This window comes from Schizophyllum commune, assembly GCF_000143185.2.
Source record: "Schizophyllum commune H4-8 unplaced genomic scaffold SCHCOscaffold_1, whole genome shotgun sequence".
Taxonomy (NCBI): domain Eukaryota; kingdom Fungi; phylum Basidiomycota; class Agaricomycetes; order Agaricales; family Schizophyllaceae; genus Schizophyllum; species Schizophyllum commune.
The window spans coordinates 2037939-2060752 of NW_026089538.1; the positions used below are offsets into that span (position 1 = coordinate 2037939).

The following is a 22814-nucleotide window of genomic DNA, read 5'->3' on the forward strand; positions in this document are numbered from 1 at the left end:
AAGGCGCATGAACCGGCGACCACGGGCTTAACGGCGAGCGTGCATGAGGACGCACACATAGAGAAGGGAGAGAAGAACCCCGTTCTCAGCGCCTATTGACGCCTTTTTCAAGAAGTCTTCCTGTATACGCGGGGTCGGACGCAGTTTGCGCACAAAACGCCTCGTGGGGTTTACAAAGCCTTGGAGGGGCTTTACAAAATTACATCTACACAAGCAGATACCGTGAGTATACGAGAGCAGTTTAGGAGATCGTACAGTAGATAGAGATTCGTATAGCAAACCGTGCCAGTCCCGGCCCGCATCCTTTTACGAGTTAACCTTCCAGAGGGGCTTCTTCCTCAGCTTACGCGTGACGTGGACCGCGCTGCCCCCGTTCCCGCCGCCGAACGCGAGCACGACGGTCTCCTCGGCGCCCGCCGCGCGCGGGTTCGTGCGCTTGCGGACCTCGATCGTGTCTTTTGCGAACTTGAAGCGCGCCTGGTCGGAGCCTGTGCGCAAGCGAGGTGAGAATCATTGCCACAATGCAGAGCGGGAGGTTGTTTCGCAATAGCTGCAGCGTCTTCGCCGCGGGGCTGTGCGCCACCCTCTACGCTCGAGGAGTAAACTTACCGATTTGGAACGTCGGAGACTCGACCGCGGACTTGAACAGGTCGAAGGGCACCTGCGCGAATATTTGCATGAGCACGTCACGTCCGGAGGGCTCGGACGAGTCCTGGTTCGTGTCGGTTAGGTCGAGGCTCGCGGGTAGCGTCACGACAAGGAAGTTGAAGACGTCGCTCCGAAGTCTTTGGGTGTAAAGCCCAAAGAGCGTCGTCGGCTGTGGCAGCGGCGGTGGCGTGGCCAGGGTGGGTGTTCCGGGCAGCATCGGGGTGCCAGAACGCATAGGCGTGGCGCTACCCGATGTCGTGTCCGGTATCTCGACGAAGTCGAGCCACGAGCCGATGTTGTCGAGGCTGATGTGGCGTCGACAGACATCGTAGGCGAACTCGCAGAGCTCGTCCATGCCGCCGAGCAGGCATGCTGCAGCCAGGACACCGCGCGCATTGTCGGGGTGCACGAGACGAAGCGAAGCGGAGGAGTATAGATAGCCCAGGGCTGAGAGAGAGAATACGCATCAGCAGGATGATCGAGTGCGGGCAATCACAACTGACCTATAGCAAAGCCCTTGACGCAACCATTAGCACATAACCCTCGTCGGGAGTGGAGAAGGTACGCACATCGGGAGTGACCTCTCGGTCGTGGTCCAAGGGGACATAGATGGCGCGCTGCACGTTCGGCTGCATTGTAGACATTAGGTGCGCCAGATAGGGTGACCTGGAGAGGATGATCGAGTGCAGGCGGTACATGTTTTGGTGGACATGCAACAGGATGTCCGAGTAGTTCTACGTCTGCGCGTCAATAATTCAGCCGCTCAAAGAAACGTCGCCACACACCCCCGCCTGAAATCCCGACTGGTACAAGTGCTCGACGATCTCTTCATTGTGGTGGTTTGCCGGGAACCTGTGCGTGGCGTAAGCGCACAAGCTCCGCCCAAGTCGTAGAGGCGTACTGACACGTATCCGTTTTGCGGAGAGGCCGAGGAGGTCGCCTGCTCGTTCTCCGCGGCCTCGTACGGGGAGCCCGCGCCATTCGCACCCGCCGAGCCGTTCTGGTGGCCATTGACGTAGGAGGATTGGGACGCGGACGCGGCACCGTTCATCTTATTCCTGACGCGTCGGGGACGTGCTGAGGCTTCCTTTTGTCGGGTAAGAGGTGTGGAAGAGGACTCGGAGTGAGTGGCTCCGAGGCGGACGTGGAGGAGGAGGACAAGATGAAGACGCGAACTCCCGAGGAACGATCAGACGACTGCAAACAAAGTGCAACAAACGCGTCGGCGCGATCACCTCTTGCTCTCGAACTTCATGGCGTCTAGGCAATCGTCTATGGCTTGTGCAGCATCTGCGCACTGCGTCTAAGTGTACAACAAAGAGTCCTTCTGTATCTCGTCTTCTCCTCGGAACACTCGCTCAAGAGCTCAACTCCATCTGAAAGGCCGATCAGCGTACTGCCCAGACGAATCATGCGCGACATACCGCTTCGATGTTCGTCATATCTACAATTTTCCTGCTGTCATCGCACTCCTACGCGCGACAGCCTTCTGAATACCCTCGCACCCGCGCTGGACATTGCACTTAGGCAGTGAATGCAGAACACCGGTACCGCCACCGATCCCAAGAGCCCTATGCACACCCCGGCTCCGACGATGAGTACTACGAGGAAGAGGATAGCCGTCCAGGCGAAGAGGGCGTCCGAGTTGCGCATCCTTGAGCTATGGCGAAGAGCGATGTGTGGTTAACAGGGTGCGCGGCAGTCTAATGCGAGCACGACGTTGAGATGGTCGCGTCGCGTCGCTTGTTGCGCGGGAGGATGGGATACTCCCCGCGTCGAGTACAAAGGATTGCTTAGCCAATGCGTACGTCTCCCCAATTACCCGAAGATGCTATATACTCTCCATGTACGCCCCTTCCTTTGTGCTCTTTCACCGCAGATTTCATCGCTGGCATCCTTCTTTCGCCGAAGGTTCTATCATCCCTGTATCGTGATCTCCTCTTTCATCGCTGTGCGAAGTGAAGGCATGGCCCTCAGGGTGCGGAGCCCGCGTCACTCAGATGCGTTGCTGGTACCCTACTTCCACCGCTGCGCGCACGGGTAACGATGTGCTGCTTGATACACGCTGCAGTGCATCAATACGTACCTCAGAGCATGGCTCGCACTGCGTTAATTCCGGTTGGTCGACTCGGTTCTTTTGAGTATAGCGCAGCCTATCACAGGGATGAACGTCATCGTTGAACATGCATGCATTCGTAGTCTGTCGGTCGGTACGCTGAACTATAGCAATGCCAATCCATGGGTAGAGAGCAATGTTCACTGACAAGTACGGCGTAAATCATCACGCGTGAGTATCATAAGTCTAGCAGGAGTCGAAAAGCTGGCTGACAGAAGTACCTCCCTGCGGGTAGTACCAGAACGAGAAAGCCTGAGCATCCGTCAGCTTCTTCCTCTTGCCTCGCAGTAAGATGAGAACAGTGACTCACAATCAAAACATACGTCCCAAACAACAAGATCCCACTCATATAATGCGTCCTCCCATCCTCCGTCGCAAACCGCACCAACAGCACGCTCAAAAACAGCGTCACCACCTCCAGCGGGTCGAACAGCAGCGACAGCGGCTTGTCCGCCATCCAGCCTATCAGCACCAACAGCGGGATGACGAATAAGGCTATCTGGATGCAGGAGCCGACGGAGACGGCGAGGGCGAGGTCGACCTTGTTGCGGTAGGCGACGAAGACGGCGGTGACGTGCTCGGCGGCGTTGCCGACGATGGCGAGGAGGATGAGGCCGAGCCATTCGGTGCTGACGGAGCCGGACTGGCCGATGCCTTCGAGGGAGTCGGTGAGGGCTTCGGCGGTGACGTCTAGGGGGAACAGTAGTTAGCGGGTGTAGGAGCAAGAGGGACGGGAAGGGGGGGAGGAGGAGAGAGAGATAGGACGCACAGGTGAGACCGGTGGCAGCGACGAGGGTACCGATGGCGACGGCAAGATTCATCTCGGGGCTTTCCTTTTCTTCTTCCTCGTCCTCGGAACCGCGCCTGTGCATGGCTGCTTCGACGTCGCGGCGGGCGGCCGTCTGCATAAGAAGACGTTCACGGGCAGCGCGGAGCCTGCAAAGACTTCAGTGTGCCATATACAACGCGGAGGGATGTCTACGAACCTCAATTCCTCGTCCTTCTCTGCGATTTTAGGGTGAAGAGCCGGAGCAAGTGGGCTGCGGTTTCCTCTTCCCAGAGCCGCTGCGCTACCAAAGGGCAACGAGTTCGCACGTCGCTGGCCCGTCACCTTGCGCTGCGTGAGCTGCGGCGCCGGCTCGGGTGTAACCTCACGCTCGGGAGACGACGAGCGCGACGACCTCGGCGAGTCGTTCAGCACATCGTTTTCCGGGTTGTACAGGTACGTGTGGCTGTAGAGCTGGAACACCATGTAGGAGATGTAGATGAAGATCAGAATGAGCGCGCTCCCACGCGACATCTGCAGGATGATATCCCTCTCCTTGTCCTCGTCCTGCGCCTGCTCGATGGCAAACGCGAACACCGTCGGCATGACGAGGGCGATGACGGCGAGCGTCAGGAGCGACGTGTTCAGCTGCGCGGCCGTCTGCTGGAACTCCTGCTCGGAGAAGCGCACGCCGCCGACGATGAAGGCCATGCCGGTGACGAGGAGCAGGTTGGAGAGCAGCCCGCCGAGGAGGGAGGCCTGGACGACGCGGATCTCGCACTTGACGAGCAGGAGGATGGCGATGATGAATTCGGTGGCGTTGCCGAGGGAGGCGTTGATGAGGCCGCCGAGCGCGTCGCCAGTGTAGAGCGCGATGGTCTCCGTGCCGTGGCCGAGCATGCCGGCGAGGGGGATGACGCCGAGGAGGGCCATGGCGAAGACGGCCTTGGGGATGGATCAGTACGGGGGAAATGGTGTAAGAGTTAAGCGCTGCGCACCCCATCTTCCTGGTGAGTGTAATGCAGCGCCCATGCGATGGGGTTGAAGATGAGCAGCACGTTGATCCAACTGTAGGTCAGCGCGCACTTGATGCTCTCCTTCCAGCCCGGCGCAGGCCCGCGCGTGCTCGCGGGGCGCAAGAACAAACTCTTCGTGAGCTTGCGCGAGAAGGGGGGCGGGCGCGTCACACGCTGCGTCGGCGCGGCGGTAGACTCCGCCGTCGTGTGCGTGCCCGTCTCGAGCAGGTCGTTGCCGCTACTCTTGCGCTGCGGGCGATGGTTGTGGTCGTGGTCTTCATTGCTGGCGACGAACTGAGGTTCTGGCGAGCTAGCGGCGAAGCGCTTCTCGTCGTTGGGGTCTGTCAGGACAGCGGTGGACTCATGATGATCGGTCGTGTCGGGCATTCCTTGGTGGGGGGAACGGGGGGACGGGGGATCGCCCGTTGCATCATCGCCCGCTTTTTATCCTTGGCGCCGCTTGGATTCCGCGGTCGCCACAGCACCACGTGCAACCACATCAAGGCTTTCAGAAAGCGCCGGCGAAGTTCACAGCGGTTTGCGTCCCGAGAGACTCAGATAAGCCGCGGAGGACTGGCGGAGGCGACGCAGGCAGTGTTTCGACTCTAAATTTGCCAGGCACCGAGGTCGTGAATGTGGCCGGGCTCTGCCAAGAGCATGACCCTTGTCCCCGAAGAGGAAACCGCCGCCATCGAAGCGCGTATCAACTGGTCAGTCGTCCATGGGAGTCTTCTGCCTGGCAAAGCATAGTGCTCGAATTATTCGGACTGTTTTGAAAAGAATCGACCGCTGAGAAGGAAGCGCTGCTTACAAGGCGGTACATGCCGAAGGTGTTCGTAGCGTCTGCCTGAGTCACTGTAGAGCATTGGCGCTTCATTGAGAAAGCATCAGAACAGGATGTTCCCGGGGCGATGTATGGCTTTTGGGACTAGTACACTGCATTCTTTCTCACAGTTATGGCAGGTTGACGATGGAAGCCCTGCACTTCGTCTGCCTCGGTGGGCAGATGATGCTCGGAAGGACAATAGCACCGGCGAATCCCGAAACGCTGTGCAACAAAGACCTTCGACAGGTCTGGTCATAGACACTTTCTCAGGCCGGTCATAAAATGTTCATAAGTGCAAAGCCTATTCTCATCCTTTCCGGTGACACTTGAGCGCTGTAGCTACTCTGGAGGCCGCCCCCGACCCACCCTCGGGGTCAAATTTAACCCAAAATTCTGTCAATGACCTGATGCAGACCTGAAAGCTCTATCGACGGCAGAGTCACCGACAACCTAACAATCCCCTCGCCTTTTACTAGGGGATTCCGTGGCGGTGGCTCACCGTATGCCGTCTTACCAATTTTTCAAGCAACACCTCCATTGCGAGGCGTATCTTCGTTTTGTTTTTCGCTCCTTCTCTCTCATGTGAGGTTGTGGATTCCCACAGGCAGGTGGTCCCTCTTGCTCTGACCACTCGCGCGCACAGAGGAATGAACCTCCCCCCTGGGGATTCTGCGCCGCGAACCTTGCCTTCAGCAGCAATGTGTGTCTCCTCTCGAAATTCGACACTGCGTAAATGGACAAACGTATAGTCGAGATGAACCTCTGAACGTCGGACGTGGTTCATCTCGACTAAAATCCGCCTCCGTTCACCAAACTATGTGACTTGCTCTTTCATCTCGGGTGACCTTTACGACTCGGATGCCCCGGTATTGATGTGGCGCTTATGCCGTGGCGCGCGTTTGTCTGTCCGCTGAGTCTTTGACCCATGTCACGTTTCACTGGGAAAAGGATTCGACGCGAAATTCACTCGACATCGATTGAATTTCGCTTTTCGCTGGAGATCATGCGAATCCAATTCACGTCGGGTAAGCGAAATTTGCATAACCTTGAGCGAAGCTGTTTCGCTGAGCCAATAACTGACCGACGTCGAGCGAAAGTTACAGCGGGTTAATTTTGAGTAGCGAGATGGGCATAGGTCTTACGCGTATCAACGCATCGAGAGCCCTGAGGGCTCCAAGGGTTCTCCGATTGGCATTGATATTCAGCTGCAACGGGGTTCGGTAGATGTCAGTCTCCAACGTCACAGAAGGCGACAAAAGGGCATGCGCGGCGATGAGCAACTCTGCCCGGCCATTATGTGGCGTTGGCGCCACACAGTGACGTATGCGAGGTCGCAGATCGTCGAGCCTTGTCCTCGACCGCCATCCTCTATATCGCTCGCCATGATGCGTGGAGACCATTTACAAGCGTACGACGCACGGCCTCGAGATTGAAATATAATAAATGCTGATGAGTGCTGCCCAAGCCGCGGGATCACGGTGCGTATTGAGATGCCTTGTTCAGAGACGAGCGCTAAGCTGAGTGTCGATTGCAGACTTCACCCTTCATCTCGCTGAACGCCGCCCACCGCTATCTTTCACTTTAACTCCTGCTGCCTCTCACTTGATACCGCAGTCCTCGCCCATCGTACTTCGCCGGCACTCCCCCCTCGCGCTCGCTCGCACCACCAGCAAACTTGTATGCAGTATGCACCATTCCGCCGTCCTGTGCGTCATCAAGAGCTCACTGAATTATTAGGTATGTTTGTGCCATGCCCCCGCCCCCTTTTGAAACGCATTCAACAACTGACAAGGATTGCAGTCCATTACGCCGTGCTGCGACTGTGGGTCAGGATATCTCTCTAAGACCCTGAGACGGCGGGTAAGTCTTGCCTCTTCGCTCTCTACACGTGATAAAGACAACTGATTTTCATCTCCCGAACATCCAGATTTGAAGAGTCCTACGCAGTTACCGTCTACCTTCGTGATTCTGTCGTTCAGCTGAGGCTGGATAGCCCACTTCTCAGTCTTGATACTCGTAAAGCTGCTGTGATAGCTGTAGTAGTAGTAGTAGTCACTCGAATATACTTATTTGATCTCATACGAGCGCGAGGCGAAGGAGAGAAATGGCAAAAAGCAGCAGAAAGGAAATACTGGCCATTTCACTCTTCAAAGAGTGATTTACGCTGGAAGTCGAGCGAAACAGAGGTCGCGAAACGCGACTTTTTTGGCGTGAAATATTTTCGCGCGAGGCTGAGCGAAAATCACTGGATCTTGAGTGAAATTCACTCAGATCGTAGTGTTTTTCCATCAAAGCTAAGCGAATTATCGAGCGAATTTCGCGTCGATTCCTTCCCCCAGTGTTTGTTGTGTGCTCTCGGTTCTGTCAATGCCTGCTGGCTCGATGGACAAACACTCCTAGCAACGTATAATTCTGCCGCTCTGAAGGAAAATACTCCAACCCCAGCCCGCACTCGCTCAGCTAGGCTCAGGCTCCTCGACTCAGCCTACACCATGGCTCGTACCAACCCCACTGCTCGCCCAATTCCTCGCGACAGCCTCGCGTCAAGTATGGTATCCGCCACTGCCTCTACGCCTTTCAGCCCCAAACCTTCGCCATCGCCCTCTGAGAGCAGCTCAGACGGGTCTGCCACCTCCATCTCGAGCGTGCCACAAAATCCGTGTCCACCGAGGGCCAATGCTTGCGCGGCCAGCCCTGCCTGTGGCGGCCTCAATCCGCCGAACATAAGCCCCAATCCGCCGCCCGGCATACGGGGATCTGGCCGACACCTCAACTATGCTGAGATGGGAGCCCTTCGCGGGCTGCTTTTCTTGGATAAGGAGCGCAATGGGGCGATTGGGACCTTTTATAATCCTCCGACGCCGTGAAGGCTGGTGCGCACTGTCCTCGTTGAACAAGGAAAAGAGCGCGATTAGTGGAGATTGAGAACGTTGCCGCATGGCGCCTCCGACCTCACGAGTCAAGTGGGTTCAGCATATACCACACTGGCAACCGCATACAACAGATGGAATTGCTGCACCTAGAATCCGCATTCAGAACTTCGAGCACATCGATGTCCTTCAGACATCCTGATTTCTGACAGTCTGCATGTTACAGTAATTGCAAGTGTGGTCGCGCAAACGATACCAATTCATAACGCTCGTGTTCTCCTTCACATATTTATTGTACGATTCGACATGCGTGTACTGCAGTACGAAATACATTATTTCAGATCTACCATAGATCGCCTCCACTTCGCCGTCATCTCGTCCACTTTGAGCACCACGCCCGCCGCCGACCTCCTCAATCTCACCTCATATTCCCCTCCGCCACCCTGCACCAACGCTCCCTTCTCCAGCTGCGAGAATATAGCCCCGCCCCACTCACCCACACCCAACAGCAGCGCCGTATGCTCCAGCCCCATCGACTGCCCGCCATCCAGCTCTAAACATCCGTCCAGAACGATGATCGCCAACTCGAGTGCGGCTACCAAGACCGCTGCCTGCTTTCCGCCCTCCTCGACGTCCTGGCCCGGTTCGAGCTCTGCGGCACTGACAGGCTTCGCGCCCAGCGTCAGCGCAAGCTCGAGTGCCTCAGGCGCGACGACGGCGAGCCATTCGGGCGCGTTCTGAGCGGCGTGCACAAGGACGGCGAGCGTGCTCAGGAAGCGCGAGAGGACGAGGGCGCCGAGAACGAGGCCGACGCCGGCGCCGCGATAGCGGTGCTGAGAGGTCCGGTGCGCGGTGCGCTCCTCCCGGGTGCGCTCGTCGCGAAGGTAGGTCCAGAAGCGATTTATGAGGGGCATGATGAAGTACTCGGCGGCGATTTCAGCGTAGGTTGTTTCGCGAGGGGGTGGGGGCTTTGCGAGGCCTGAGATCTCGGTGACCTTGGGCTGGGGTCGGAGGCGGAGCCGCCGCTCGCGTGCGAGGGTGGGGGCGGTTTCCTCTGCGTCGGCGGCGTTTTTGTCTAGTGCTTTGCGGGTGATGCCGTCGACAAGGCGGGGAAGGGGATTGTTCTCCTGCGCGGCAATGTACTTTTGGTGGAGCGCAGGTGGAAGCATTTTACTGGGGAATGCCGTGCGCGCGGCGGGGACAGCGGAGGGCGGCACTTCAAGGCCCGCAAGCTCTCGCGCGCCGAGAGCAAGAGCGTTGAGAATGGTGTAGCGCTGTTGTGCCGAGTATTGATTTTGGAAGAGCGCTTCAGCGAGAGCCCTGCAAAGTCGTCAATATATGGCTTCGTTGAGTAAAGAAGACTTTACTCACGGCGCCGCTTTCCTCGGACAACATGCCACTAGCGCCGTCAGCGCTCCTTGCCTCTTCTCCTCAATTCCATCCAGGTCGAAGTTATCCTGCAACGCGACCAATCCATACACCAGATTGTCCGCATTCTCCTCCAGCTCCGTCCCATACCCGCGCTTCTTCCGTATCAGCTCCTCCGCGCAGTTGAGTGCGACTTCCAGGCGCTTGTACTCTTCTTGCGGTTCGAGGGGCTTAGCGCCTGGCGGGCCGCGGAGGAGGGCGCCGAGCTGGGCGAGATAGACGGGGCGGGGGACCTTGATGGGGGCGACGGCGAGCGAGGGATCTTTTTCGATTTCGGCGAGGGAGGAGGGAGTGGGGGAGGGGGAGCGGCTGGAAGAGGGTGAAACATAGCCTTCGAGAGAGTCGTCGGAGTCGTAGGTGGTAGAGGTGAGGGTGATGGGGGCAGATTGCGCTCCGGCAGCAGCAGCGGATGAGGTGGTGAGCTCCTCATCGGCATCCTCAAAGAGGGTGGTTTGAGAGGCCGGTACATCCGTATCGGGCTGTTCGTCCAGAGCACTGAGATCTGCGTCCATATCGCGCGCGCCTAGCAGAGCGCGCAGCTCTCGGCACCAAACGCTGCTTCTATCGTTGCCGTCCCAATCACCGAAGTCAAGCGACTTGTTGGCATAGCGCGCGACCATCTCAGCAACGAGCATGCCGCAGCGGCGCACGCCTGTGTCCATATGCCCGATGTAGATGCTCACGCCGGATATAAAAGCAGGCGAGATGGCCAACCTGGCCACCGAGGGGTGAGAGGGCGGAAAGTAGGATGCGGTGAGGAGGAGGAGGGATGTGATGTCTGCGACATGATCAGTCGCCCCTACTATGGTGATGATAGGAAACAGACTCACATTGGTGTCGGGAGAGGAGGGAATGTTTGACATGGTCTGGCGAAGACCATAGGTCAAGCACGTCTTTGAGGAGTAATTCCAATCCTGAGGTATCGTCGGACAAGCTTCTCTTTGCGGTTGTTAGACCTCACCTTCGATATTGGTCCCATTCCACGATGCGCTTGCAGTCCAGCAGACAAAGATCCGGCCATGCAATTCCTTCCACTCCTTCCCAAGCATTATCCCGAACGCTAGATCGCGAATTTGCGAGTCCTTCGTCGCGTATCCTAGTACACCAACGAGCACCCGCGCTTCCCTCTTGACAAGCGCCCGCTGCGGCGCCGACCCATCCGTGCCCTTCTCATTTACTTCCAGGGCGGCAAATAGAGATACAAGGATAATTTGAGTCGTCGTTGTCGCCGGTATCGCCGCCAGCAATTCACTCCACGCATGCGCGTATTTCTTATTATCCAGCTTCCGCCTGATGATAGGAAGCGTGGTCCTCCAGAAGGATGGTCGCGAGCGCTCGACGGGTGGAGTGGGCGGGAACACACCCACGTTCGCGAGCTTGATGAGCACGTACGTGAGGGAGGGCAGCGCACCTATATCACCGTAAATGGACTTGCAGCAGCTTAGAGGGGGACTGGGCACAGCGCACCTTGCGGTGGCAGGGCGGATACTAGGCATTCGAAGCGCGTACAGACATGACTGAAGTAGGGCTCGTAGTCTAGAGCGGGCGGAGGTGCGCGCGTTGCGGCGAAGAAGTTGGCGACCTTGCCGGGGACGGTGCAGAGGTCGCGGATGTAGTCCTCCCAGGCGAGGGATTCTTTGGAAGTGTAGGATTTAGACTGGAAGATGGCGGCGTGGATGCGGTCGATGGGATATTCGATAGCGATGCGGGCAAGCATGCGGATAGAGAAGTCTGTGAGGGGCAGGGAAATGATGGTGCTGAGGGCGTGAATGACTATTTCTCCCGCTGCGGGGGTGCTGTAGTAGAAGGAATCGGGGCAAAAGTATTGTGTCACGATGGGCATGGCCTGCTTCTCTTCGAGAACGATGTCCCAAGTAGGGACAATGTGCTGAATGAGTGCAGTCTGGATTTGGGGAACATGGCGCGCGATAGAGAACGTGCCACTGGGAAGGGAATTCGCGTTGTACTTGCGCAGGGGAGGTGCTAGGAGAGATATAGAGTCGAGAGGAGCAGCCAGCAGTGTGAGGAGGGTTTCTGCATCTGGGATGGGATTTCTGAGCTGATTGATGATGGCGCTGACTGGGCTTTCGGTGGGGGCTGCCATATTGCGTGCTTCTACGCGGTGATCATGGAGGTTCAGGACAAGACGCGTCTGTTCGATCGCGACGATGCCGGGATGTTCACTCTGTAGCGCTCAATGCTCAGAACGTTGCGGATACAGAAGACAATGGAATGCAGATACGGGCTCCCATTTTCTATTGTTCCCGGCCTTCTGACTCGCCTGCGAGGCCTCGAGGCGCTGACGTTTCCTCAAAAGTCAAGCGACGCGTGCCCGCAACGTTCAGCGCCTCGAGGCTCTCCTCTTATGACCTCTCCCCCTAACCAGCACGCCTCACTTCACCTTCTTTTCCACTGATCCCAGCGCCAAGGCCTCGTTCTCTCTCCACTGATAACCTGACTGCGCTATCCACTATCTCCCACATCGCGTCGAGAGCCCACGCTCCTCACGAGCACCCATGAAGTCCGCATCGGACATGCGCAAGCCGTACGGGGGCCCCGTCCGCTCCCTCGTCATCGCGCTCGACGTCGGGACTACGTTCAGTGGCGTGCGTGCCATGTTCGCCGATCGCGTTCGGAGGCTGATCGTCCGTCCCGCAGGTGTCCTACGCCATCCTCGAGCCGGGGCTCATCCCCAAAATACACGGTGTCACCAGGTGCGCGCTTAGCCGACCATCGGGAAACGTAGCTGAATGTGTGGCACAGATTCCCTGGTCAAGAACATGTTGCAGGCAATTCGAAGATCCCCAGTGTCCTCTGGTACGACCGCCATGGGAAGATGGTCGCTGCAGGCGCCGAGGCGGAGACCGCCGCGATCGTCTCGCAGGCCGAGGACGAGGGCTGGACCAAGGCTGAGCTTTTCAAGCTGCGTCTCCGCCCGCGTACCATGAAGCTCAGCATGAACGGAATGCGCCTGAGCCCACTACCACAAGGAATGACCGCCGTCGAGGTCTTCGGCGACTTTCTGCGATACCTCTTCCACTGCACCCGCAACTTCATCATTGACACGCACGCAAACGGCGCATCGTGAGTGTAGTTCACGACGCAGATCGGTGTGGTGACTGAAGCACGTTCGCAGACTATGGAGCCAGGTCGAGAAGAACATCCAGTTCGTCCTTTCACATCCCAACGGCTGGGAAGGTGCACAGCAGACCAAGATGCGCCGCGCCGCCGTCTACGGCCGCCTCGTACCCGATACGAACGAAGGCAAGGCGCGGATATGGTTCGTAACCGAAGGCGAAGCGAGCTTGCACGCGTGTGTGCTAAACGGCCTTGCCGCCGATGTGCTTCAGGTGCGCCTTTACACGTTCGCTTGGGCACCTACTTACGTCTTTGCGCCTGCCAGAACCCATCCAACCATGGTTTCATCGTTGCCGATGCAGGTGGTGGGACGTTGGACATCAGCTCGTATGCCATACGAGGCACCTCACCGCTTGTCATGGAGGAGATCGCGCCGCCGGATTGTATATTTGCTGGCTCCGTGTTTGTTAGCCGTCGTGCAAGGATGTTCCTTGAAGGTGTGTGGCGCTCTCGCAGGCATGTAACGCTCACTGACTCGCTATCATCTTCAGAGAAACTCAAGAACTCAAAGTATGGCACCGAAGACGCACTTGATCATATCGCGAAGAAGTTCGACGAGACAACCAAGCGCTTGTTCCGCGATAAGAGGGATATGCAGTTCATCCCCTTCGGTTCCCCTCTCGACAAGGACCCAAGTGTGGGCATTCGGGGCGGACAATTGAAGTTGACTGGGTATGTCGAATGTCATAGCGCATGGTGGAGATACTTATACCTGCTCAGTGCCGAAGTCGCCGATCTCTTCGAGCCATCCGTGCAAGGTGAGGCGTGGCGCATCGCAAATGCGCAACGACTGCTGACCGTCCTCCAGCTGCCGTTGACGCGATCAAGGGTCAGATCGAAGCCTCGCAAGGCATGATTAAGTCCGTCTGGCTCGTTGGAGGCTTCGCCGCCAGCCCGTGGCTTTTCACGCAGCTCCTGGAGCGCCTCGCACCGTTCAAGATCGTCGTCAGCAGGCCGGACACGCAAACGTGCGTCTGTCGTCTTATTCTCTGCTCCTGACTTGCGGTGACTAACACATTTCCTTTGCGTTCAGCTCGAAGGCGGTTGCTGACGGTGCTATCGGCTTCTACTGCGACCACCACGTCTCTGCACGCATGGCGCGCTTCATGTATGGCGTCGAGTTCCTGCGTGAGTTCGATCCGAACGATAGGGAGCACGTTAAGCGAAAGGGCCGTTTGTGCGAGCTGCCATCTGGCCCGAAGCTGCTTCCGGATGCATTTGACTGTATCCTGGCTAGGGTGAGTGTTCTTGTATGGAGAAAGGCAATCCTCTGATCACGCATTGCAGGGCGTCAAAGTCAAGGAGTCGACCGTTTTCACGCGCAAGTACTGCACGGAGTTGACAAGCTTGAGCCTGTTGTCTGTGTTTGAGGTCGAGATTTGGTGCTATCGTGGAGGCAATGAAATCCCGAAGTGGATCCTGAGGCAGCATGGTATGCACTTCTTCCGCGGTTGGCTCATGAAGCAAGGCTCATTGTGCTGCAGAGGACTACTCGACGCTGTGTATCGTGCGCGCGGACCTGTCCCCTTTGGCCAGCAGCGCGACGCCGAAACATGGCCCGAGCGGGAAGACTTACTGGAAGATCGTGTTCTCTGTCGAGATCCACTTCGGCCTGACTGAGTTCAAGGCCCGTATCAAGTGGACAGGGAGTGATGGGCAGGTGAAGTAGTAAGTGATGTACCTGCTGGTCGCTTGAAAGTGTGCTAACGGTAGGCTCAACAGCGGGCCCGCTTCGATCATCTACAACGAGCGTGGCCATCGGTACGAGGAGGACGAACCAGACAATATACCCGAGGATGATATGAGCGTGTCATCGAGTCGCCATAATGACCGGCGTGTGTCGAATGGTGCACCATCCACCAGGTCAACGTCTACGGCGACGGCGACCGACACAGGAAGTGCCTACGGCTCGGCATACTCTGCTTCGTCGCACCATCGTACGGCGGCTTCCACAACGAGCCATCATACCTCCACCAGCCGACACACTTCGGCAAGCCACCTCACCTCGAGCCAACACAGCTCGGCGAGCCACCACACCTCGAGCTCACGCCATACTTCGGACAGCCGCCGTACCTCTGGTAGCCATCGCGATGGCTTGCCTGCCGCGATTCCGGACGTCGTGCGCTCCCGCGAAGGGCCGCCTACGATCGAGCGCACATCGACCTCGCGGTCGTCCGCTACTTCGCTCTCGTACGCGAGCTCTCGCGCTCCCTCGGAGTCGGTGTCGCGCGCGTCCACTGCCGTGCCCGACGATGCGCGCTCTTCCCGCAGCTCGCGATCGCGCGCGCCCACTGAGTTCACCGAGACCACCAGCACCTCCTCGCGCGGTCTCGGCGCTGCGCTCAACTCGGTCTGGGGCAACGCGGCTGCGTCGCCCGCTGGGACGGTGCCGCCGTCGCCAGCGCCCTCTGCGCCTCCTGTTGCGCCCGAGGAGCCGCCCGCGCCAGAGCCAGAGCCAGAGATGCAGCAGCCTGAGCCTGAGCCCGAACCACCTGCACCTGAGCCTGAGCCAGCGTTCTCGACACCGTCGAAGAAGAGCAAGAAGGGCAAGTCGAAGGCGACGACCGCGCAGGCCACGCCGCAGCCGGCCGCGACGCCCAGAGCGGGTACGCGCGCGGCAAGCCCGCAGCCCGCGGCGGAGCCTGAGCCCCCTGCGCCTGAGCCACCCGCGCCTGAACCGACTGCTGAGGAGCCGCAGCCGCAGCCGGAGGAGCCTACTGAGCAGATGCCTGGGTCTTTGGAAAGTACGTAGTCTCGTTATCTCGTTGTCATAGACATGGACCAACCTCTACTTAGCAGCTGCGCCGGAGCCTGAACCTGAGCCTGAACCTGCACCTGAGCCGGAGCCAGAGCCGGAGAGAAAGCTGTCGAAGGCGGAGCAGAGGAAGTTGGCGAAGGCGTCCAAGGCAGGGTCTCAGGCGGCAAGCAAGGCCGGGTCGCAGGCCGCCAGCAAGGCTGCGTCACAAGTGCCATCTAAGGTGGCCTCTCAGGTGCCTTCCAAGGCAGCCTCCGCAGTCCCTTCTAAAGCAGCCTCCAAGCTACCGTCTAGGGCTGCATCCCCTCCGCCTAAAACACCGACACCACCGCCCGAAGAGAATGCCGCGGAGCCCGAACCACCTGCGCCGGAGCCTCCCGTCGCACCTGAGCCTCCGGCTGAGAACGATGGCTTCGCCATGCTGGAGCAGCCGAAGTCGCGTGCCGCCTCGCGCATTCCTTCGCGCGTGGCCTCGTCGAAGGCGACGCCCAAGCCCGCTTCGACCCCCACGCCGGCGTCCCCGCAGCCGCCGCAGCCGGCAGAGCTGCCTGAGCCAGAGCCTCCTGCACAAGGCGGCTTCGCGTCTTCACTGTTTGGTGGATGGGCCAACGGCGGTATCAAGCCGTCTGCCGCGACCTCCATCTTTGGAGGATGGGGCTCGGGCTTCGGCGGCGGCAGCAATGGGGGCAGCGCGAAGGCGAGCCCAGAGAAGGAAGAGAATGGCTTCTCGTCGTGGACGCTGCCAGACGCGTCGCAGCCGCAGGCGCCTCAGGCCGACGGATGGGGTGCTGGCTCGTTCGACAACAACAGCCTGTTCGATGCGCCCGGCGGCGAGCACCACGAGGCTATCCCGGGTGCGTTGTCGGACATGCTGTCAGACCCTTCGCAGCAGCATCATAATGGCGGATGGGGCTCGACGACTGAGTTGCCACCGGTCGATGGAGGTGGCGACGACTTTGGGGGACTGCTGGGCACGCCCAAGCCTGGTGGGCTACCGGAGTTGGCACCTATGGACGGCGAAGGCGCAGGTGAGGCGCCGGCTGAGGCTGCTCCAGTCGAGGCTCCTCCCGCAGAAGAGGTAGCGCCTGCAGCAGACGGCGCAACGGCGGAAGGCGAGGAAGACACGCCTGGTGGTACGGCGGCTGCAACACCAACGGCTACTGAGCCAACTACACCCGCTACCGAGAAGCCTGCTGACGACGACTGGGGTCTACCGGTCAAGAAGGGCAAGAAGGGTGGAGGGAAGAAGAAGGGTGGTGAGTACTATCCATTGCCATATCTTGATTGACTGATCGCTGACTGTTTGCAGGCCGAAAGTAGAGGGTACGCGCGCGGCTACGATGACGATATACGAACTTGTTGATCTACGACACGCAATGTTGTACGGGTGTACGAACGTCACGAATGTCTGTTGTTTGCTAAGCTTGGAACTGTCCACTGTATGCGCCCTTCTTGTTTGTACGTACGTAGAAATTGTAGCGATTAGAATTGGAAGCCTAGCCATGGCATGAAAGGAAAACGATGAGATCCAAATGAGATCAAATCCATTCAGTGCCATGTTCTATGGAGGGCGAAAGCTGATGTCCAACACTGTTAACCCAGTGCGCTTTCCGTGACAACAACACTCAAGGCGGCCCATTGGGTGCACCATGACCCTTGTAGACTCGTGAGTGGAGATATTCAGGATCCACACCCGGTGGATATGGTTGGTAAAAGGCTAATGGCCCTTCCCTATGCGACCTAGTGAGGACCTGAAGGGCAACCATTTCCTGGTGGCTGAGACGCCATGGGGCAATGGGAAGACCGTTCGGCGTGTAGGAAATCCGGCCTACGGAGGAGGTGGTGGTCTCCGTGCCCTCAGGCTGGTCTGCGACTCCCTCGCGCTGGCCTGCGCCGCCTTCAGGCGCAGACGACGCGGCCGAGTTGCTCGGCGAAGTGGCTGACTCCGCGGGGCTCGATGGCGCCAAAGAAGTGCCTGAGGTAACGCTTGGCGAGTGGCTATCGCGTGCATTGGCAACAGGGCGTGCAGTGGGGTTGTCACGAGCCATGGCAGCAAGGCTGGATTGTGCAGCGACAGGTCAGCTGGAAGACTGCGCAGGGGCACGGGCCCTCGAAGCCTGGGTTGAGCTGGGGAATGCTTGCTCTCTTCGAACAGGTGCATATATATACCTCTGCAGGTGCAGCCAACTCTATTCATCCATTCATGAAAGGGCATACACCTTGGAGGTGACAAAAATGACCAGACGGGGCAAAGACAAACAAGCGCCACACCGGTGCACAAACAAACACACAATGTGTATTGACCGCGGGAGTTCAATTGCAGGTAACGGGGTCTTCAGCGCTGATCAGGTCGAGGGTCGAAAGCGAAGTCGACAACAATCTCGGCAGAATCCGAAAGTCAACCGGGCGTTCAAACGTACTTGCGCCTGCAGTCTGACTTTGCAAGGTGGCAACAGTGGGGATAGAACATCGAGTGAGCCACAAAGCGCTGCTAGCGTGGCGTAGATAGTAATGGAGAAACCGCACTGCCAAGGGAGACCGGTTGCAGCCAACACTTTCATTCCATATCACTCGACGTCCGTAACTCGCCAAGACGAGAACAAAACGTCCAACAAAGAAGCGCTTGAAAGGAGTGTGCAAAGGTCTACGGGTTTTGAGATGAGACTAGTTACACCACCAAAAGAGATGCCAGCGTCGCCTGGGTTTGCACCACCGACAAAGCCTGCTCAACCTCCAATCGTTGGCGCGCCGCCTGCAGCCAGTCCTGCACCAATGTCGCCGCGGGGCCGCGCAGCTGGTTGACCTCCCGCGCTGCACTGTCCAAGTCCTTCTCTGCGAGGTACCACTCGGCGCGCTTCAGGATGCTCAGCACGTCGTCGCCCGCCACCGGCGCCTTCCCGCTCCGCTTGTCAAACATGAGCGCGGAGACGATGCGGCTTCCGAGGTAGGTCAAGAGGCCGGCATTGTACTCGGGCACAAGCGCAACCTCGCTGACCTTCGGTGCAACCTTCTGTGTGAACCAGACGGTGAGGTCGGCCAAGGGCTCGACACCGACGTCAGCCACAGTACCGTTCTCGAGCTGCTCGAGGACGGTGCCGGTGACGGGGTCCTCACGAGCGACGGCGATACTCCGCAAGACGCGCAGTTCTTCCCGGAAAGGTTTCCGTACCGGTGCGTCGATGGCGGATTGGGCGAGAGTGCGGTAGGCGGACCAGAGGGCGTGGACGCGCAGGTTCTCATCGAGGTAGATGCTGTTGTCGATGGCAACGCGCTCGAGCGACTTGAGCTCCTTCGAGATCTCATCGATCTTGGCGAGACGCCCACCGCGCTCCTCCTCGACGTGCATCTTCACCGCACGAATCCATCGGCGCTGGAGCTCGATGCCCTGTGCGATGACCTCCTCCTTCAACCTGCATACGAATCAGCGAATGCAATATGGACAACGTAAAGCACTGACCGCTCGTTGATGAGCTCAGTTTGGACTTTGAGCTCATTCTCGAGCTTCTCGCGGCACATCTGGGCAAGACGCAGCTTCTCCTCGTCGTAAAACTTGCGGAACTCGTCCTCCTGCATGTCGAGCTTGTCCTGACTCTGCATCTCAAGCTCCAACATCTTCGTGCTGTACTCCCGCGACTGCGCATCGAGCTTCGCCTCAAGGTTCTTCTGCTCGTCCTCCTTGATCTGCGCAATCTTGTTGACGAGCGATGTGAGGTCCTCCTTCGCAGTGTCCAGAACGGGGGTCGCCTTGGCGCTAGTCTCGGCGTTGTGAGAAACGAAGGTGGCGAGTTGGTCGATGATGCCTGCAAGATGTGTGACGACGGGCTCCGACGCGTCGATCTGCGGCGTCAAGCGAGGCAGCTCGGGGACAGGGGGTTCGGGCTTCTCCTCAGCCTTGGGCTTAGGTGGCGGGGGTGGGCGCTTGTAGCCTGGCGGGGGCTCGCAACCGATGGGTAGAGGTGCATCGTACACGTCCGCGGCGGAAACGGCTGGATCGGCAGCCTTCGCAGGCGCGTCCGAAAGAGGTGGGACCTCCCCTGCCTGCTTCGCCTGCGCAGTGGAAGAGCCACTCAGTGCAGCCTCGGCCTGCTTGACGAGGTCCTTCAGCTCCTTCTCGGCGCGCTCCTCCTGGTGCTTCACAGCCTCCTCAGCCTTCTCAACTGCGTCCTTCCCGGCCTTCTTTACGGTCTTCGCGGCGCCCGTGGCTTTCGCCTTGCCATCCTCTATTGTGTGAGAGGTCGCTTCCTTGGCCTCGCGCAGCTTGTCCGACATGATCTTCCGGGTTGCCTCTGCCGTGCTCTTCGCGCGTTCCAGCGCGTCTGCAGGCGTGATCGAGGTCTTGCCGTTCACGAGGTCCGTGATCGACTGCTGAGCAGATAGGGCAGAGAGCTTGATGCTATCGAGCGTGATAGTATCCCAGCCATGGGACTCAGCGAAGTCGAGGAGGGAAGAGCCGAGGGGAACGTTCTCCGAGAAGAAGTCATAGTAGAACTGGCTGTTGAACGAGACGAAGGTGCTGCCGACGTAGAAACCCGTGGTAGTGAGAGTGGACCAGAAGATAACGCGGCGGACGATGCTCTTCTTCTTCTTTGTTACGCCAGATGCATCGTTCGCCAGACGCTGTGGGCCAGTTAGCACATGCGCATTCGAGGGAGTAGGCGACGCACCCTTCTGGTCACACGGACAGCATTGCGTCCTGTGGAGGGGACTATGGCATGTCGCGACAGTGCCCGGTACATTCCGCAATCAAAGCGGCTTGCAAGTGCAAGAGCTCGCTGTCAGGCGCGGTGTCAAACTGCTTCGGTCGTCGATGATGACGGCGAGCATGCGCGACCCCCGACTTTTGCCGCTCGGATTTCACGTGACTGGCTTGATCTGGACCCACAAGGACCCTGAAATGAAGTTCAACTTGAAGTGTGTCTGCTCTCGAGGTTCTCAAGAGTTCTGTCGTCGCAACCGTGTCAGATATTTACATCGCCCTTGCATAACATAGAGACGCGAGACTGGGATAGCAACTACACAGCGGTTGACGACATAGTGTATGAGAATATGTAGGATCCTGCATGAGATACGCATGTAGATGGCCTCCAGAAAGAGACCGTATACGAGGGGTGGACAGGCTGAGGAGAGCGGGGAGAGAGCTAAGGGGATGGTCGTCAGTTCATTAGCAGAAAGTATGTACGTGGTGTATGGTGCTTGCTTTATACTTAGACGAAGAAATGGGAGAATAATGCTGTATAGATATATTGAATCCAAAGTGGAAGCGAGTGTAAACAGATCCATAGATGATGCGAGACGACGCAAATAGACCAAGTCAAGGCAGAGTCCCAATCGACGACTACGGTTTTGGCAGGGAGATGAAGTTGGTCTGCAGCCGAGGGCCTTGCTGCGTCTGGCGCTTGATCTGCGCCTCCATCTTGACGCGCTGCTTGCGAACGTCGTCGTCCTTCACCTTCGCGGACATGACGACGGTGATGAACGCATCCACCGTAGGCGGGAACCAGGTCGGCGGAGGAGCGGTGATGTAGCGCAGCAGGCTCTCCTCGGTCTTGCACTCCAAGATAGCGCGTCGACAACACTGAATGACGGCCAAGCCCACACGGATGAGTAGAGGAAGGCCTTGACAACAGTCAGCAAGAGTAGATGCATGGTAGTTGATGTGTACTCACCTTCGCAGAGGAAGAAGTCCCAAACACGGTTGACATACTCCGACGGCAGCGCGTCGACGAAGAGGGTCGTGAACCAGGGACGGCAGAGTTCTACTGCACCAATGCCAATCTCGGTCAGGATCTTCTTCGCCACCTGCGCATCGTTGGACTCGAGCGCACGGCAGAACAATGCCGCGTCCACTTCCAACTGAGTCGTGTTGGGCGAGAAATAGGGTCGGAGATATGCATCCATCAGGGTGACGAAAATCCAGAACGCGTCCTCCTCAGGCGCGAGCAGAAGGAGGTGCCCGGCTATCAAAGTCAGGCCTAGAGGTTTTGTTAGCGTAGAGTCCTAACCCGAGTACCAGACAACGCACCTTTAGAATAAGTGATATCCGGGACCATACAAAGGTACGATTGGAGTAGCGACAGGAGCGAAGTCTGCGTCGGCGCGAGATTCGGGTGATCGAAAGCGCTCTGCTGTGCGTCCCGCTCGATCTGATGATAGGCAGCAACTCGCTCGCGCTTAGCAAGCTGTCCATACACGGTCGGCACCGACTTTCCGCGGCTGTCCATCAAGTGCGACCACACAAGGTAGCGCACCGACGACGGGACACCCTCGTAGAGCAGCTTCTTGACCTTCTTGCTCTTGCGCGCGTGCGACGGCGGCACGGCGGACATGAGCGACACCCACTTGAGCTCGCGCTGTCTGTGGCCCTCGACCGACTCGGCATCGGGGGGCTTGTTGATCGAGACAGGTAGCCGCGGTGCGGATGGATCTGTCGGTGCGGTCGGCGAGCGCGGTGCAGAGATGGTCGACAGAGCAGGGCTCTCCGGACGGAGCATCCCAGGTACTCCTGGCCGAGGCAGTGAAACCGACTCCATCGATGTCCGCGTCGAGTCCTCGCTGCTGCGACTGAGATGCGGGATCGTCGGCCGCACGAGCTCGAAGTCCATATCCTGGACCTGCATCGTCTCGTTCTCGTTGAGGGTCGAGAAGCTCGGCGACTCGTACTTGTCGCCCGAGCGCCGTAGGTTGGGTAACGAGAGCTTGCTCCGCAGGGATGACTGGCGCCCTGGAGCCGGCGAAGTCATTTGCGAACGACCGCTGGCGATCGACGCTGTATCATCAGTCGACGGCCTTGCGCGCGAAGCCAGCGAGTCAAGTGTGGGATTCCTCGAGTGCTTGTCCACGGTAGTAGTGGGAGACAAGGGCGGCTCGCTCCCGTCTCTACTTGTCGACGCAGTGCTGCTAGCACGAAGAGGCGTCGGCCTTGACGAGGAGGCCACGCTGCTGACGGAAGCACGCTCTCCGAGGTTGGGCATGGATGACTTCGGCAGTAAGCTGGCACGCTTCGTAGAGATCGTCGACGCAGGCCGGGTGATGGAGTGCTGCGCGAGCGGGCTGGTAGGCGCCTTGGAAGCCGCGCCCCTCAACGAGGTGATCGCACTGTGAGCCAACGGCGACGACGCGTGCTGCGTCGACATCGTGCGTCCCTTCGGCTTTGCGGGCTGGGCCGTCTGCGATGGGCGAGTGTTGTCCTTGCTATAAATGACTGATTAGCTTTGGGTTGGCATGAATTGAGAACACGCTTACCCCAACTCT

The 22814-nt window shown here is 58.5% G+C and overlaps 9 protein-coding genes across 9 annotated transcripts; 3 read left to right on the forward strand and 6 right to left on the reverse strand.

Moving 5' to 3' along the window:
- Positions 1-138: 138 nt before the first annotated feature.
- SCHCODRAFT_02606391 (uncharacterized protein) lies at positions 139-1807 on the reverse strand. Its single transcript, XM_003035098.2, has 6 exons — positions 1554-1807; positions 1434-1500; positions 1218-1382; positions 1152-1164; positions 610-1095; positions 139-488 (listed from the first exon to the last, which is right to left on the reverse strand). Exons 1-6 carry the CDS (start codon positions 1697-1699, stop codon positions 307-309), a joined length of 1059 nt encoding a protein of 352 aa, XP_003035144.1. The 5' UTR covers positions 1700-1807; the 3' UTR covers positions 139-306.
- A 1014-nt stretch (positions 1808-2821) lies between these two features.
- SCHCODRAFT_02606395 (calcium/proton exchanger) lies at positions 2822-5219 on the reverse strand. Its single transcript, XM_050344212.1, has 5 exons — positions 4529-5219; positions 3751-4475; positions 3534-3700; positions 3075-3454; positions 2822-3016 (listed from the first exon to the last, which is right to left on the reverse strand). Exons 1-5 carry the CDS (start codon positions 4931-4933, stop codon positions 2951-2953), a joined length of 1743 nt encoding a protein of 580 aa, XP_050202888.1. The 5' UTR covers positions 4934-5219; the 3' UTR covers positions 2822-2950.
- A 2516-nt stretch (positions 5220-7735) lies between these two features.
- SCHCODRAFT_02682823 (uncharacterized protein) lies at positions 7736-8239 on the forward strand (the record flags this gene model as incomplete). Its single annotated transcript, XM_003035928.3, has 1 exon — positions 7736-8239. The coding sequence occupies exon 1, from the start codon at positions 7865-7867 to the stop codon at positions 8237-8239; it is 375 nt and encodes a 124-aa protein (XP_003035974.1). The 5' UTR covers positions 7736-7864.
- Positions 8240-8481: 242 nt separating this feature from the next.
- On the reverse strand, positions 8482-11861 carry SCHCODRAFT_02561678 (uncharacterized protein). Its single transcript, XM_050343767.1, has 5 exons — positions 11138-11861; positions 10632-11081; positions 10501-10584; positions 9614-10448; positions 8482-9562 (listed from the first exon to the last, which is right to left on the reverse strand). The coding sequence occupies exons 1-5, from the start codon at positions 11772-11774 to the stop codon at positions 8575-8577; spliced, it is 2994 nt and encodes a 997-aa protein (XP_050202889.1). The 5' UTR covers positions 11775-11861; the 3' UTR covers positions 8482-8574.
- Positions 11862-12186: 325 nt separating this feature from the next.
- Positions 12187-14477, forward strand: SCHCODRAFT_02482872 (uncharacterized protein; the record flags this gene model as incomplete). The annotated part of the gene is made up of 11 exons (XM_003035927.2): positions 12187-12276; positions 12329-12384; positions 12434-12754; positions 12807-13020; positions 13074-13245; positions 13300-13480; positions 13529-13566; positions 13617-13776; positions 13842-14046; positions 14096-14240; positions 14293-14477. The coding sequence occupies 11 exons, from the start codon at positions 12187-12189 to the stop codon at positions 14475-14477; spliced, it is 1767 nt and encodes a 588-aa protein (XP_003035973.1).
- A 30-nt stretch (positions 14478-14507) lies between these two features.
- SCHCODRAFT_01179081 (uncharacterized protein) lies at positions 14508-17078 on the forward strand. The gene is made up of 3 exons (XM_050341185.1): positions 14508-15552; positions 15605-16819; positions 16873-17078. The coding sequence occupies exons 1-3, from the start codon at positions 14610-14612 to the stop codon at positions 16881-16883; spliced, it is 2169 nt and encodes a 722-aa protein (XP_050202890.1). The 5' UTR covers positions 14508-14609; the 3' UTR covers positions 16884-17078.
- A 110-nt stretch (positions 17079-17188) lies between these two features.
- Positions 17189-17611, reverse strand: SCHCODRAFT_01084592 (uncharacterized protein; the record flags this gene model as incomplete). The annotated part of the gene is made up of 1 exon (XM_003035095.2): positions 17189-17611. The coding sequence occupies one exon, from the start codon at positions 17609-17611 to the stop codon at positions 17189-17191; it is 423 nt and encodes a 140-aa protein (XP_003035141.1).
- A 174-nt stretch (positions 17612-17785) lies between these two features.
- On the reverse strand, positions 17786-20385 carry SCHCODRAFT_02606400 (uncharacterized protein). The gene is made up of 3 exons (XM_003035094.2): positions 20228-20385; positions 19021-20180; positions 17786-18973 (listed from the first exon to the last, which is right to left on the reverse strand). The coding sequence occupies exons 1-3, from the start codon at positions 20297-20299 to the stop codon at positions 18232-18234; spliced, it is 1974 nt and encodes a 657-aa protein (XP_003035140.2). The 5' UTR covers positions 20300-20385; the 3' UTR covers positions 17786-18231.
- A 513-nt stretch (positions 20386-20898) lies between these two features.
- On the reverse strand, positions 20899-22054 carry SCHCODRAFT_02481216 (RabGAP/TBC; the record flags this gene model as incomplete). The annotated part of the gene is made up of 3 exons (XM_003035093.2): positions 20899-21179; positions 21230-21535; positions 21586-22054. The coding sequence occupies 3 exons, from the start codon at positions 22052-22054 to the stop codon at positions 20899-20901; spliced, it is 1056 nt and encodes a 351-aa protein (XP_003035139.1).
- Positions 22055-22814: the final 760 nt, after the last annotated feature.

Excerpts from the sequence above, each read along its gene's own strand:
- SCHCODRAFT_02606391 (XM_003035098.2), bottom strand. The coding sequence starts at position 1,699 with ATGAACGGTGCCGCGTCCGCGTCCCAATCCTCCTACGTCAATGGCCAC. Across the intron at positions 1,501-1,553 it reads TCTCCGCAAAACGGATACGT|GTTCCCGGCAAACCACCACA; the intron begins GTCAGTACGCCT and ends CGCCACGCACAG. Across the intron at positions 489-609 it reads GTCTCCGACGTTCCAAATCG|GCTCCGACCAGGCGCGCTTC; the intron begins GTAAGTTTACTC and ends GCTTGCGCACAG.
- SCHCODRAFT_02606395 (XM_050344212.1), bottom strand. The coding sequence starts at position 4,933 with ATGCCCGACACGACCGATCATCATGAGTCCACCGCTGTCCTGACAGAC. Across the intron at positions 4,476-4,528 it reads ACACTCACCAGGAAGATGGG|GCCGTCTTCGCCATGGCCCT; the intron begins GTGCGCAGCGCT and ends TCCATCCCCAAG. Across the intron at positions 3,701-3,750 it reads GAGAAGGACGAGGAATTGAG|GCTCCGCGCTGCCCGTGAAC; the intron begins GTTCGTAGACAT and ends AAGTCTTTGCAG.
- SCHCODRAFT_02561678 (XM_050343767.1), bottom strand. The coding sequence starts at position 11,774 with ATGGCAGCCCCCACCGAAAGCCCAGTCAGCGCCATCATCAATCAGCTC. Across the intron at positions 10,449-10,500 it reads CCTCCTCTCCCGACACCAAT|ACATCACATCCCTCCTCCTC; the intron begins GTGAGTCTGTTT and ends ATCATGTCGCAG. Across the intron at positions 9,563-9,613 it reads TGTCCGAGGAAAGCGGCGCC|GGCTCTCGCTGAAGCGCTCT; the intron begins GTGAGTAAAGTC and ends ACGACTTTGCAG.
- SCHCODRAFT_01179081 (XM_050341185.1), top strand. The coding sequence starts at position 14,610 with ATGAGCGTGTCATCGAGTCGCCATAATGACCGGCGTGTGTCGAATGGT. Across the intron at positions 15,553-15,604 it reads GATGCCTGGGTCTTTGGAAA|CAGCTGCGCCGGAGCCTGAA; the intron begins GTACGTAGTCTC and ends ACCTCTACTTAG.
- SCHCODRAFT_02606400 (XM_003035094.2), bottom strand. The coding sequence starts at position 20,299 with ATGTACCGGGCACTGTCGCGACATGCCATAGTCCCCTCCACAGGACGC. Across the intron at positions 20,181-20,227 it reads CTGTCCGTGTGACCAGAAGG|CGTCTGGCGAACGATGCATC; the intron begins GTGCGTCGCCTA and ends ACTGGCCCACAG. Across the intron at positions 18,974-19,020 it reads ACTGAGCTCATCAACGAGCG|GTTGAAGGAGGAGGTCATCG; the intron begins GTCAGTGCTTTA and ends ATTCGTATGCAG.